This window comes from Callorhinus ursinus, unplaced genomic scaffold, assembly GCF_003265705.2.
Source record: "Callorhinus ursinus isolate GAN/ISIS: 27379988/994484 unplaced genomic scaffold, GSC_fseal_2.0 scaffold5, whole genome shotgun sequence".
In the NCBI taxonomy this organism is placed as follows: Eukaryota; Metazoa; Chordata; class Mammalia; order Carnivora; family Otariidae; genus Callorhinus; species Callorhinus ursinus.
The window spans coordinates 62,632,458-62,645,460 of NW_027397067.1; the positions used below are offsets into that span (position 1 = coordinate 62,632,458).

The following is a 13,003-nucleotide window of genomic DNA, read 5'->3' on the forward strand; positions in this document are numbered from 1 at the left end:
CTTCTTCCTTCCTTCTTTCCTTCCTTCCTTCTTTCCTTCCTTCCTTCCTTTCTTCCTTTATTTTTTTAAAGATTTTTTAAAAAATTTATTTATTTGACAGAGAGAGAGAGAGCAAGGAGGGAACACAAGCAGGGGGAGTGGGAGAGGGAAAAGCAGGCTTCCCGTGGAGCAGGGAGCCCGATGCGGGGCTCGATCCCAGGACCCTGGGATCATGACCTGAGCCGAAGGCAGATGCTTAATGACTGAGCCACCCAGGCGCCTTTCTTTCTTTTCTTTTTTTCTTTCTTCTTTCTTTCTTTTATAGATTTTATTTATTTGAGAGAAAGAGAGCGAAACAGAGCAGGAAGGAGGGGCAGAGGGAGAGAGAGAATCTCAAGCAGATTCCCGGCTGAGCATGGATCCCGACTTGGGGCTTGATCTAATGACCCTGAGACCATGACCTGAGTTGAAATCAAGAGCCAGACACTCAACTGACTGAGCCACTCAGGCACCCCCACATAATTTTCTTTCCCAAACTGAGCGAAATAGTGATGATTCTGCATCTGGGATTTATTAACATACTAGAAACTTTAAGTATATATATTCATACTCTTTTGTGTTCTGTCCTGTCCCAATCCTTCACAAAATTACTGCTTTTCTATTATGAAACAGAGGTGACCTCATCTTTATTATCTAAGCACTCCTGCAGCTTGTCTTCTCATAAAGCTCCACAATGATAGCAGGTTCCAGTGGCTCCTGATGGTCAGCAGTTCATACTGGCATTGTTCCACTTGGTTTGAAGATACAAAGCCGAATGAGAATCGCAGTTTTATTGCAAGGAGCTCATAGACTATTTCGGAAAATAGGACATAGGACTTTCTCAGAAAGAATTAGAATACTGAGTAACTAAATGACTACTACTATAGGAACCATGTGGGAGAGTAAGGCCAGATTGATATAAAGACCTGAGCTAGGTCTGGAAGAACAGTGACATGTTTATGGAAATGGGGGGAAAGTCCTTTGAGGGGTGGCAAGAGATACTTGTGCAAAGGTACAGAGCTGAGGAAACTCAGTGCCACAGGTAACAGAAGTATGCAGCCTTGAGGTGTACCCTGCAGCCTTCCTTCCTTACATGCCTGAGCAGTTGCATGATCAGGCATGTGCCTCCCATCACCCACAGTGTGTTCTTGGGCGGGTTGATTGGTGCAGTGTAAGCTGATGTGGTGGGCCCTCACTTCTCATCCCGTAGCTTGGTATTTCTTCTTTCCCTGTCCTTTCCCAACTCATTCCTTTGAGAATTTTCCTTCTGCCTGCATTTGAGGGCAGGGACAGTGTAGTACCACTGAAAAGAAGTTGCTATGCTTATTTCTGATTCCGTGGCCTATAGCGTATGTTCATCTGTGACTGAAATTCTCATAGCTGGGGAAGAGCTAGATGGACTCCTCATAGATGATGACTCTTTCTGTAGTATGGATTTTGGGTGGTTTTACCATGAAGCTAATGAAGCTTTGGCTTCAGAGCCCCCCACTTATTGGGGTACTTCCCAAGACCCTGAGAGGAGCCCTTATCAATGCACATGGCCATGTCTTCGTAGAGCTTGTGAAGTAAGGCATTTTATCCTCAACTGGTTAAAAGAGTGCCGCTCAACATGTTTTTAAAAACTATTTCCTCCTTAACCAGCCTTTTTAGACATACTGCCTCCCAACCAGCTTTTTAGACGTATTTTTTTCTAATTGCCCTCCCCTATGAAATTTTAATACCACCTATGGACTATATATCTGTTATGCGTTGTGTGTCTATTTTGATTTATGTATAAAAGAGTAAGATTTTTCACTGCCCTTGAACCGACTTTTATATCCTTGAGCAGATATTGTCCTCATTGAGAATGCACAGCTTAACACTACTGTATCCTTCTGCTCCAGTTTCCCTCTGTCAGACTTCTCTTTGTATCAGCTGGTTATGGGAGTGGACACAAGTATTTTGGGAGCTCACCAGGAGGAACTTGAGTGGGGGAAACATTTAGTTTGGACTTGCATGGGATAGGCTTACATAGTTTGCAGTTACTTCCGTGTATAGTTATTGCCAATAATTTCAATCTAGGACTAGTTTCCAAGAATATACTTACCACTTACTGTGTACATCTATCCAAAATCATGGTGAAAAAGTGCAGGGGCAGATATCAGATCATCGTAAGAATGTGTCTTGGGCATCCAGCACAAGAAATGTGTGAGTTGTGGAAAAGAAATAATGTTTGAAATGTACAGGGTCAGAGCTAGGCTGTGGAAAATGTTTCCAAATCTAACAGCTCATATATGAAAAAAGAAGTTAGAGAAGGATTCTCAAATTTGAAAATATTCTTAATTTACGTAAATCATCAATACTAAGTTTTAAAGGGGAAAGACATTTCTTACACCATTAATAATAAAACAAAATTCAGATTTCTGCGTATAAGCTTTGAGAAATTCACTTGCATTAATCCTTCTGTTAAGAATGACTACCTGAGTCAAAAAAAAAAAAAAAAAGGCAAGACAAAAGAAAAAACAGATACAAATTTGAAGGCACCGGAGAGCTACCAAATTGAATAGGACTTTAGGGGCTTGGTCCGGAGAAGAGAACCACACTAAGGCGAGCTATGCATTCTGTACTATTTTTCCTTTCCAGTCATTCACCAATTCATAAGCAAGGCAGCGCTATGAGACTGAGAAGCTCAAGCAGAAAGTTGCTCAAACTGAACTGGTATTCAAGGCCTGCCAAAGAAGAGTGACCAGGAAAAATGCCACTCTTTTTCACTTCAAAAATAAACATTTTCAGTTAGGCCTCCAGAAATTCTGAAAAACATTTAATTAAACATACACCCTTTCATGTTTCAAAACATAATAGCAAGCTAGACACAGAGGGTACCATACTTAATATGAAAAGGAATATCAACAACAGCAATAGAAACCTATTAAAAATAATACTCAATAATGAAATCTTGACCACTTCTCTCCTGAGGTTGGGAATGAGAAGAGCACAGCCCTCATCAACAGTTTTAAGCAACATCATAGCAGAGGTTCTAGCTAGAGAAAAATTGCAAGAACAGGAGATAAGAATCACAATAATTGGAAACAAAGAAATAAAAGGGCCAATTTTTGCAGATGATGTGAGTGCATATCCAGAAAATACAAATGAATCTACAGATTAACTATTTGTATTGTTTTTTACACAATTTAGCTGTACAAAATCAATTTTCTTTCTATATACCAGAAACCATTAAAAATGAAATTAAAAAGATGCCACTTATTACAGCATCAAAATTATTAAGTTTCTAGGAATAAAGCTAAAAAGGAAGGTGTCTAAGCCTTCTACAACAAACAGGACATAATGATAATGAGAGAAATTAAAGAAGGTTTAAGAAAATGGAGGTAAAACTACATTCATTAGATTGGAAGACTCAATAGGGTTAAGATGATCAATATGGTTAAGATGACCCCCAATTTATGTGTAGATCAGTGCTATCTCAATCAACATCCCAGAAGTAGCTCTCTTGGAATTTAACAAGCCAAGTCAAAATGTATATGGAAATGAAAGGAACCAAGAATACCTAAAGATAACCTTAAAAAAAAAAGAAAAACAAAGCTGGAAGGCTGAATTTGAACATTTGTTTTAAAGCTACAATCATTAAGATAGTGTTAATTTATGCAGAGACAGATAAATACATCAATGAAAGGGAATGGAACATGCAGGAAGACTCCTAAATTTGGTTATGCAAAGTTGATGTTACTTTGCAATGGGAAATGATGTACTTATCAATACGTAGTGCTAGATCCATTGCATATTCATGAATGCAGCCAAACATATGCAGCCCACAAGTATGAAAAAAGAATTATAGAGGTACAAATTTATTAATTAAAATGTTATGATTCTTAGTGAATTTTGTAATGTGGTGTCTAATTTTAAAATTCAGTGATTTACTTTTGTTTCTTTTCTTATAAGTATTCATTTTTATACCACTTCTCCATTTGTAATTGGAATACTTTTTCTTAAAGAGGGCTCTTCAAATTGCATAAGTTCAGATAAAATGCATCGTGGATCTGCCCCTGGTTGTACCAGCTTCATTTAACAACTGGTTAAGGGATGGAAAGATGTAGCCAGAAAGTGGGATGCTGGACTTCTAAGATTTCTGAGATGTAGCCATGTTCCATGTAGTTGAGATCCCAAGTATTGCCCTGGAGATGAGCAGAAGTGTGAGGGGGAGGAGGAGTCACTCTCATGAACACGTCCAGAATTCAAGAAGTTCATTTTTCAATGAGTTATTTTAGACGGTACACTTGCCTAGATTTAGATGTGTCAAATACAGATGAGGCTCCAGCTAAGAGAGTTGGCGTTCATGATCTTGAGTCAAGTCTTAAGCCTTTCATAGAATAAGATGAGGTGTCTTGGGGGCGTGGTAGATGACAGAGACAGGAAGAGTAGAGCTCAGTATGATTTTCTGAGCCTCATAGTGGATGAACTTCCACAAATGTTGAAAAAGTAACAGTCTGGAAATGATTGGGTTAACTAACCATAACTTCTTCAAGCCAATTCCATATTTGCATACCTCTATAATTTTACTCATTGTCATGGCTTATTAGCTTGTCTTTTTCCCCCTATAGATTGTGAACTCCTGGAGGAAGAAATGAATGAAAGATTTATTGGGTCTTTTTGCTTAAATAAATATAAGCTCTATGTGGGGACCCTACTTTTTAATCATTTGATCCTAATGTCTCATATGTGTGGAAATTTTCTAAATGTTTATTGCATTAAGAATAAAAAAGTGAATGATAAAATATATTATTTCCTATGATGTGGCCCTATTTCTACCCTTTATTTCTTATAAGTACTACTGTCCCTTAACATTAATTTCCACCATTCACTAAGATTTCTTTCTCCTCCAGAGATATGCCATCAATATTTATGAGCATGTCCTGGAATTTCAAAAAAATATTGAGGGTTAGTGTTCTGGCTTACCTGGATTAATTTCATTTTTAATCTGTACTTTGAAATTTATTGTCCTCGTTTTGTCAGTGGCCCTTCTAAATTTTTCACTGACTCAGATTAATCTCAACTTTCTGGGCTGACCTTAATGTTGTCACTTGCATGGACAAGGTAGCTTTCTGGATGTCAATATTTCATTTTAAGAATAAGAGAGAATGATTTAGTACAAGCAAATTCAATCTCATAGCAAAATAAATGTTTTTACTTAAGGTCAATAATCCTTTTACAGTGGAAGCATTATGATTGTTTGTTTGTTTGTTTGTTTGCTTAAATACAACCTCTAATTCTTCAGCCTTAAGACAGTTATTACTGACATGTTCCCGCTCATGGGCAAAAATAAGTTTTCGTGTATGGCTTTAAACCAGAATTCATTTTGGGGAAATAGGCACTATCGGCTCACATCTGCCATGAACCAGCTAAGTATGTGGCATGCTTTCCAGCTACATTATGTGGCAGAAGCTAACACTGCTTGACCATTCTCTATGACTCAAGCACAGAGTTAATCCCATGAGAAGAGGACATTATCTAATTTATCCTCCTTAACAATCTTCTGATTCTAGGCACCATTATTTCCACTGAAAAAATGAAGAAATAGAGGCTTAAAGAAATTATGTAACCTGTCCACGTTTAGCTAGTAAGTGACAGAGCCAGGATGCAAGCCGTGGTTTTTCGGACTGCCATGGTTGTTCACACTACCACAGCGCCTTGACTTTCCCATCTGTTAAGAAAGGAATGAAATTCATGTGAAAATACTGGAAAGTAGTCACAGTGCTTACATCTTGTCAGACAAAAAAGCCTTTTATCCATTCAAAAATCTGTTTTCCACACTATTAAGATCAGCTGAAGGCTCTTGCTTCAGAGAACATCTTCTCTGCTCTGATCCACAGCCATTTTTGCCAAATACCTGGCAGGAACTTCCTTTATTTCACTCTGTGAGTAGGCCAGAGTGAGAGTGTCCCATTTCCTTGGTCTCTGATGTGTGCTCTGTTTTCCTTAAAACCCCTATTATTTTTATAAAACAAATACTCCATTTAGGCTTCTTTGATGTCCACCACTGGGTTTAGCCCAGAACTAGGATCATAGCAGGACTAGAATCAACTTTCAGCCCACATTGAATTAAAAGGGATTCACATTTAAAGAAAATACACTATTTTCAAAAGATAAAATATTAATCTATATTCATATGATTTTTTAAGTCCATATTGTTTCTGGTGGTGACAAGGACTTGGCATTCCTTACAACTACTGATAAGATTTTTTTAATACTTTGCCTTCGTTCATTAAATCATTGGTTCACTCATTTGGGAAACACCATGAACTGGGGAGCCAGAAATTGTTGGGTTTCAATACCAGCACTGCCACTGAATTGCTAGATGTCCTTGAACAAGTTATGTTGCCTCTATGATCCTCCATTATATTCTCAAAATCTATTTTTATCTTTAACAAATTACATATGAAAGAAATTGAGGAATTTGCAGGACACAACTTAGGTGTGAGCAGATCAATATTCCTCGTCAGGGTGCACGGCATATTTCCATGTTTTTTTCCAACTGTACCTCTGTTGTGCATTGTCCCCTTATCTTGCTCCCATCTTCATCTGCTGAAATTTTTCAGAACTAAGCTCCAGTGCTATCTTGCCAGGAGAGGCTTCCTTCCTCCTTTCAGCTGAAGCATTATGTCATTTACCTCCCTATCAGAGTATATTATCTCTGTTCAATATCTCACAGTATTTACCACATTCTATTGTCATGGATTTCCACCTTTGTCTTATTTCATTCAAGTGCAAGTTCTGAGGTTTCCTCCTACTATTTAAATTGCATTCTGAATTTCAAGGATCTCTCCTTCTCTTTGGGGAGCTCATGATTGTCCACCATCACTGTAAAGAGAAGTGTCCACATTGGTCAATTTGGAAAGGCTCAGTAAATTCTTGGGGCCCTGGCAAGCCAGGCTTTCCTGGAAGATCAAGCAATCAGCAGACAGTAATAAAAAGAACAGGTAATGAGCAGGCAACATGGGCTACCTTATGGGTTTTAGAGTGCCTCCCATTTTTTTCCCTTTTGCTGGTAAAGGATGGGGTTAGGCAGAACCTCAATCCTGACTCTGTTTGCCCTCATATTGCCCCCTTGGAGCATAAAACTAATTTCCTGGCCTCGCGAAACTCCTATAAAGGTAAGCAAGACCCCATACTCTTCTAGCCTGGATGACCTTCACCCTATATTCATTCCTCCCAAATTCTTTCTTTTTCTTTTTCCAGTTCACAATTGAAGCCTAAAACTCTATTATATGACCATCAGGATCTTCTCTTTTGATTCTCAAGAACTTCAGCCAAACATTTCCTCTTAGAAATCAAAAGCTTTTGCTTTCAATTATTGTGTCTGATGTAGGCTTCAAGGGCTTATTTTGAAGTTGAAAAAAAAAAATCAACATTTTTTTCTCTCTGCTTTAATAATCCTGATTCTCTGAGGATTATTTTGTGGATGTCTCTGACTGCATAAGAAAATGGCCACATACAAAGCAGAGCAGAAGGGAAAATTATCAAGGCTGATATTTCTGCATAATATATTTGACACAACTTTATATTATGGATATTTGCATACATCACATCTTTTCCAAAAGCATAAAACCCTTCAAGTCAGTTTAATCTTGTCTCTCTTTATATCCTCTCAAAGTACCAAGCTTTTTGTCTTGCATAGAGTAAGTAATAAATAGTAAATATTTGAATTAAATTGAAAAAGCACAATATATGTGTTTGAAAATCCAAGGCAAAGCTATATGGAAGAACTTGGGAGCATAATAAATACACAGACACTGCAATGTACTAATCAATTAATTCAGATATACAAAACAATGGTACTTTGAAAGTTAAAAGCCTGCAGAGAATTGTATTAGCCTTTCTCAGAAGGCCATGTTACTAGGACAGGTGACGCAAATTTAAATGTTTCTTTGACCCCCATCAGAATTCCACATTCAATCTAAATAAATTATGACTTGTTTGATTAGTTGTACCCGTGCAGCCACCTCAAAATCCAATTATTTATATAAAACCAGGGAATATTAGTTGGAGATATTGTAAATGAAATTTAAAAACTCTTTCCTATGTTTTTAGGTATAGAAGATATCGCCTGCCAGAAATGATTCCACCATTTTAGTTAATTGTTCTTTTCATGGCTGTTGTTTTTATTCAGGTGACAAAGGGGAAAAGGGTTTGCCCGGGGTGCCAGGAGGAAAAGGCAAAGCAGGTACGGCATGTTCAGTTTTCTCTTAAATTTCTAGCATCATTCCAAATGTATTCATCTTTAAAAACAAATACATTTTTATGAAAAAACAATAGTCCTCTCAATGCTTAACCTTATTTTGCTTGGGCTAGAGGGAAGGAAGGAAGGGAACTTTCCTCTCTATCTGCTGGTGACTTTCCAAGCCCTGGGGAAGGGAATGATGGCACATTCCATCCTAGTCATGCTTAGTGGGAGGAAGCAAACCCAGCACATCAGGAAACAGCCTTCATTGTCCTAAAGCAGAGGAAAATCCACCATGGCCTCAGCAGTAGGACTGTACCAGTGTGCCCTACATTCCACCAGCATCTCAACCAAACAGGAGCCAGCAGTTTGCCCACAGCAAACTGGCCCCATCTGGAAAGACCCCATGGATACAGAATGTGCCTTCAGTGGTTAGGGAGAGTCTCCCTGAGTCCTGAAGGAATTTGATTTCCAGTGCTATGTGCAGGGAAAGAAAGTAGATTGCTCTGGGGGAGGTCACAGAGTTGTAGTGAAGACTAATTCTAAGAACCGTTTTAAATTTCTTATATTTAACTGTGAATATGGATAAATAAAGCCACAGATTCTTCCCCCCTTTGGCTAATAAAATTCTTTTTGCTTTTCAACTGCCGAAGAAGAAAGCAAAAGGGACTGATTACATGAAGCAGCCGTTAAATAGAAAAAGGGGATCATTTGAATTTCACATCATTCTCCTTAAATTTCTTTCTCTGTCACAGTATCAGCAGGTAGTTGAAAAGGTAAATGAGCAAAGAGGGAATGAATGGCAGAAATTAAAATCAGAGTTAATCCACAAATGGGACAACTGGCTCTTGAAATTATAAGTTGAATCTATTCACAAGACTTCAACTTAGTCCTTGAAACATTCAAGGATCATTCAAGCTGTACTTGAAATGCATAATCAGAATTATCATTTGGTTTCATCATGAAAGTTTTCTCCTGTCTTGGGAGAGTTGTGTGAGCCAGTGAGCAATGCAGTTAAGAGAAGAGAAGACTGGCTAGAAATTTGTTTTAAGAAAGCTGTAAAGATTTTATTTTGAGATTGGATGGACACATTCTGTGTTCAACAAAAATGCCAAATGGTCCACAGTATGTGTGCAGGGGTTGGCCATATTTATTCTTCTTTTTAAAAATCTGGTTTGGAGCTGTGTTTTAACTCATCCAAAATACTTAAAAAGGTATTTTGTAAATTCCTGAAGACAATGTAATGTAGAAGCCTTGTTTTAAGTAAAAGACTAAAAGTATAGCCATTCACAGAAAAATATAACCAGACTAGGAAAAGATAGTAAAGTTCGAGAAGAGAGCAACTGCCCTTTCCAACTGATCTTCATGTGCTCCAACATGAATTCACAGTTTTTGTCATTTAAAAGGCACCGTCTGTGACTGCGGAAGGTACCGGAAAGTTGTTGGACAACTGGATATTAGTGTTGCTCGCCTCAAAACATCTATGAAGTTTGTCAAGAATGGTGAGTATATCCTCTTTTGCCTTGTGCTGTTTACCAATTTAATCTCTTTTGACATTACAATTCCAGTATTCCTAGTGGGGAACACCTAGGGTCAGGCAAAGGCCTACTGAGATGGTGTCACTGATGTACAGGTGTCTCAACATGCTAACTCTCCTCTCAGACTCCAGGACACGCTGGGACACTACCTACCTATACTCACATGTATTACATTGCCTATGGATAGAAAAACATACTTTCTGGAGAGAGGGGAATGGAGAAAAGAGTAGAGTTTGGCAAGCCACTCCTTAAGAATAAAAAGGGACAGGAAGAGTCCAACAGAGCTAGCCTCTCAGAAAAGAGAAGTAATAGTAAAAACAATAGCTATTTTCTTGAGCACTTGAATTTATACCCAGGGTGTAGGTATTGTGATTACCCTGAAGCTTAGAGAAATTACCTTGCCCATAGATACAGAGCTAATTGACAGGGGATCAGGGATTCGAATACTGGTTTCACAGATGGCTCTACCCTCAAAACACATCAACAGAACATTATGCGTTTCTCTGAATTGTGCAACTTGTCACATTAGGCATTTTTGTTACCCCTTGCCACTTCCCCACTGTAGTTAACGGTGAAGCCCTTAAAGTGGCTTAATGTGTTCTCTTCTGAAACAGTATGAATGAGGAATCTATTGTAGTTACAGTTGAAACTGGTCTTCTTTTGTGGTTCTTTTATTTAATGAAACCCAGCTATGTTTGTTGTACATTATTAGAAACACACACATGCCATCTTGCGTTCATCTTCATCTTGTAATACTCTTAATTATAAATCTGGTTATAATTAGTACTGAGACACTGTCTCTGACATGACTTGGATTCTCATGAAAAAAAGAAAAAAACAGACCATAGAGCTTCCACATAGAGCAATAGTTTTTGACATTTATTGGCATGGTCACAGATTTCTTGGTAACTTTTTGATTTATAGACCCAAAGAAATATATGTAGATGCTCCCAAAGCCTAAAACATATTTAACATATTATGAGCTCAGAATGACTCTGAGTCCCCAATTCTGTCCTGAAGCTTATTCAGTAGCTTAGTACCTCATGTACATGGAGTGAACATGGACAAACACAATCTACGTACATGTTCATAGCCCAGGAATTCAGCCCAAAGGGGACAAACTTCTATTCTATTCCTATGTCCATTCATTAAGCTTTTACCATCCCATGCACTCTTGTGGGCTCTGAGGCTACAGAGTGGTAAAAACATGGTCATTGTCCCCAAGACATTCATTGTTTAGTACATGAGGCATGCAGACCAACAATTAGACTAGAATGTGTTGAGTGGTACAAAAGAGGAAGAGGAAGAGCTATGGAAACATGGGCGAGTGTACACAAGAGCCCCATGCCTGTCCAGAGACATTGGAAACGCTCTTACGGGAGAAAATATTTCCACTGGGATCTAAATGACAAGTAGGAGTCTTCCAGGTAAAGCAGTGAGAAGACTTTCCAGCCATGAAAGTCATGGAAATGGAAGAGAGAAGGGCATGCTCTTGGGACTCTAAGTATGGCAAAGCATAAAGTAGGATGGGAAAATAGTCTGAGAGGAGCTGAGTGGCAACTCATATAACAAACCTTTGTCAAAATAGTCTCTTCTCCACAGTTGTGTGGGAAGTTAAGGGGGGAAGGACAGGGAGGACAAATGGCAAGAACTTGTTTTCCATTTGATAACTACAAAGGTGATAAAAATATCTAACCAGTGCCTACCTCATACTAGGGACTTGCAAAATAATTGTTGAACACCAAATAAATGAATTTAAATCCAGCAATATTATATACTTGCCTTTTCTCCTTTTGAGATGCTTAATCATGCTCATCTTTTCCTCTCTGCAAAGTCATAGCAGGGATTAGGGAAACTGAGGAGAAATTCTACTACATCGTGCAAGAGGAGAAGAACTATAGGGAATCCCTGACCCACTGCCGGATCCGGGGTGGGATGCTGGCCATGCCAAAGGACGAAGCTGCCAACACACTCATCGCTGACTATGTGGCCAAGAGTGGCTTTTTCCGGGTTTTCATCGGGGTGAATGACCTTGAGAAGGAGGGACAGTATGTGTTCACGGACAACACTCCGCTACAGAACTACAGCAACTGGAGAGAGGGGGAGCCTAGTGACCCCTATGGTCACGAGGACTGTGTGGAAATGCTGAGCTCAGGCAGATGGAATGACACAGAGTGCCATCTTACCATGTACTTTGTCTGTGAGTTTGTCAAGAAGAAAAAGTAACTCCGCAGATGCTATACATTTGTTATTTCTCTGTGACTATCATTGTAGTTATTTTTATACATCCTTTTCTTTCTAATTACACCAAATTCATTCTGACTCAAGACAAGTAGAAAATGCTGAACTGAGGTTTGGAATCCCCATTACCATGGTCTTCTTTGATGATTTTGAACATTTTCATACACAGTATATTATCGAGCCAATAGCTCACCAAGTTACATGGATCCTCAGAGAGAGTTTGAATTACTAGTTGTGCAGGATGTGGTTGTCTATGTGTCAAATGAAATGTTCTCTTGGCATCTGCTCTGCCTCCTCTCCCTAGACCCTTAAGCCACTGTCTATTTAGCCCAGTGGATAATTGGACAATTGGTTGGTGATGATTAGGCTAACTTGCCCTTGCTCAAAGCCAGACATACGGGAAGGCCTTCTGTTGGGAATGCATAGATATTATCTGTCTTTGAAGCCAAGATCCCCTATTCTTTGGTCATTCACCATGGCTATAGCCACACTGGAAATGTCCTCTTGTTTGTACATATATAAAAATACTTCAACCCCAAACCTCTATCTGAGAAACTTCTAGCCGGTGACCTGTTCCAGACCATATGGAATCACACAGACAACTTCTATGCTTCTGATTGATGACCTTCACTGAGGTCTACCAAGCAGTTGCCTTGGTCTCTTTCGATAGGCCCACAGCTGAATCCCAGGGCTCCAGGTTTTAACTCTGAGTTGAGGAAAGGGGAACTTTAGAAATTGAAAAGAAAAAAAAGAGAGAGAGGATTTTTTCCGAATAATATTATTTATAATCCTCCTGTTAAATTGCCCCCTGCTACTAATATGGCCCCATTTTTCCTTGTCTTGGGTTTAGCCATATCAACTTTTCTCCCCTTATGCATGGGGAATGAAGGAAGGAGTTCGTGAAGCTTTCAGAAAACTCTAGAAGTTTTAAGGTGCTACCAGTGTCAAGTTGCCAAGTCCTCTCCTCCTTGTCTTTAATATATCACTTATGGTG

The 13,003-nt window shown here is 38.9% G+C and overlaps 1 protein-coding gene across 2 annotated transcripts in view; it reads left to right on the forward strand.

Moving 5' to 3' along the window:
• The window catches only part of COLEC10 (collectin subfamily member 10), a 38,250-nt gene extending 25,322 nt beyond the window's left edge, over window positions 1-12,928 (forward strand). For both annotated transcript variants that reach the window (XM_025871542.2, XM_073892737.1), the window contains 3 exons: window positions 8,180-8,233; window positions 9,637-9,732; window positions 11,603-12,928. In XM_025871542.2, the coding sequence (XP_025727327.1) occupies window positions 8,180-8,233; window positions 9,637-9,732; window positions 11,603-11,994 (542 nt within the window). In that variant the 3' untranslated portion in view covers window positions 11,995-12,928. The remainder of the gene's footprint in view (window positions 1-8,179; window positions 8,234-9,636; window positions 9,733-11,602) is intronic.
• Window positions 12,929-13,003: the final 75 nt, after the last annotated feature.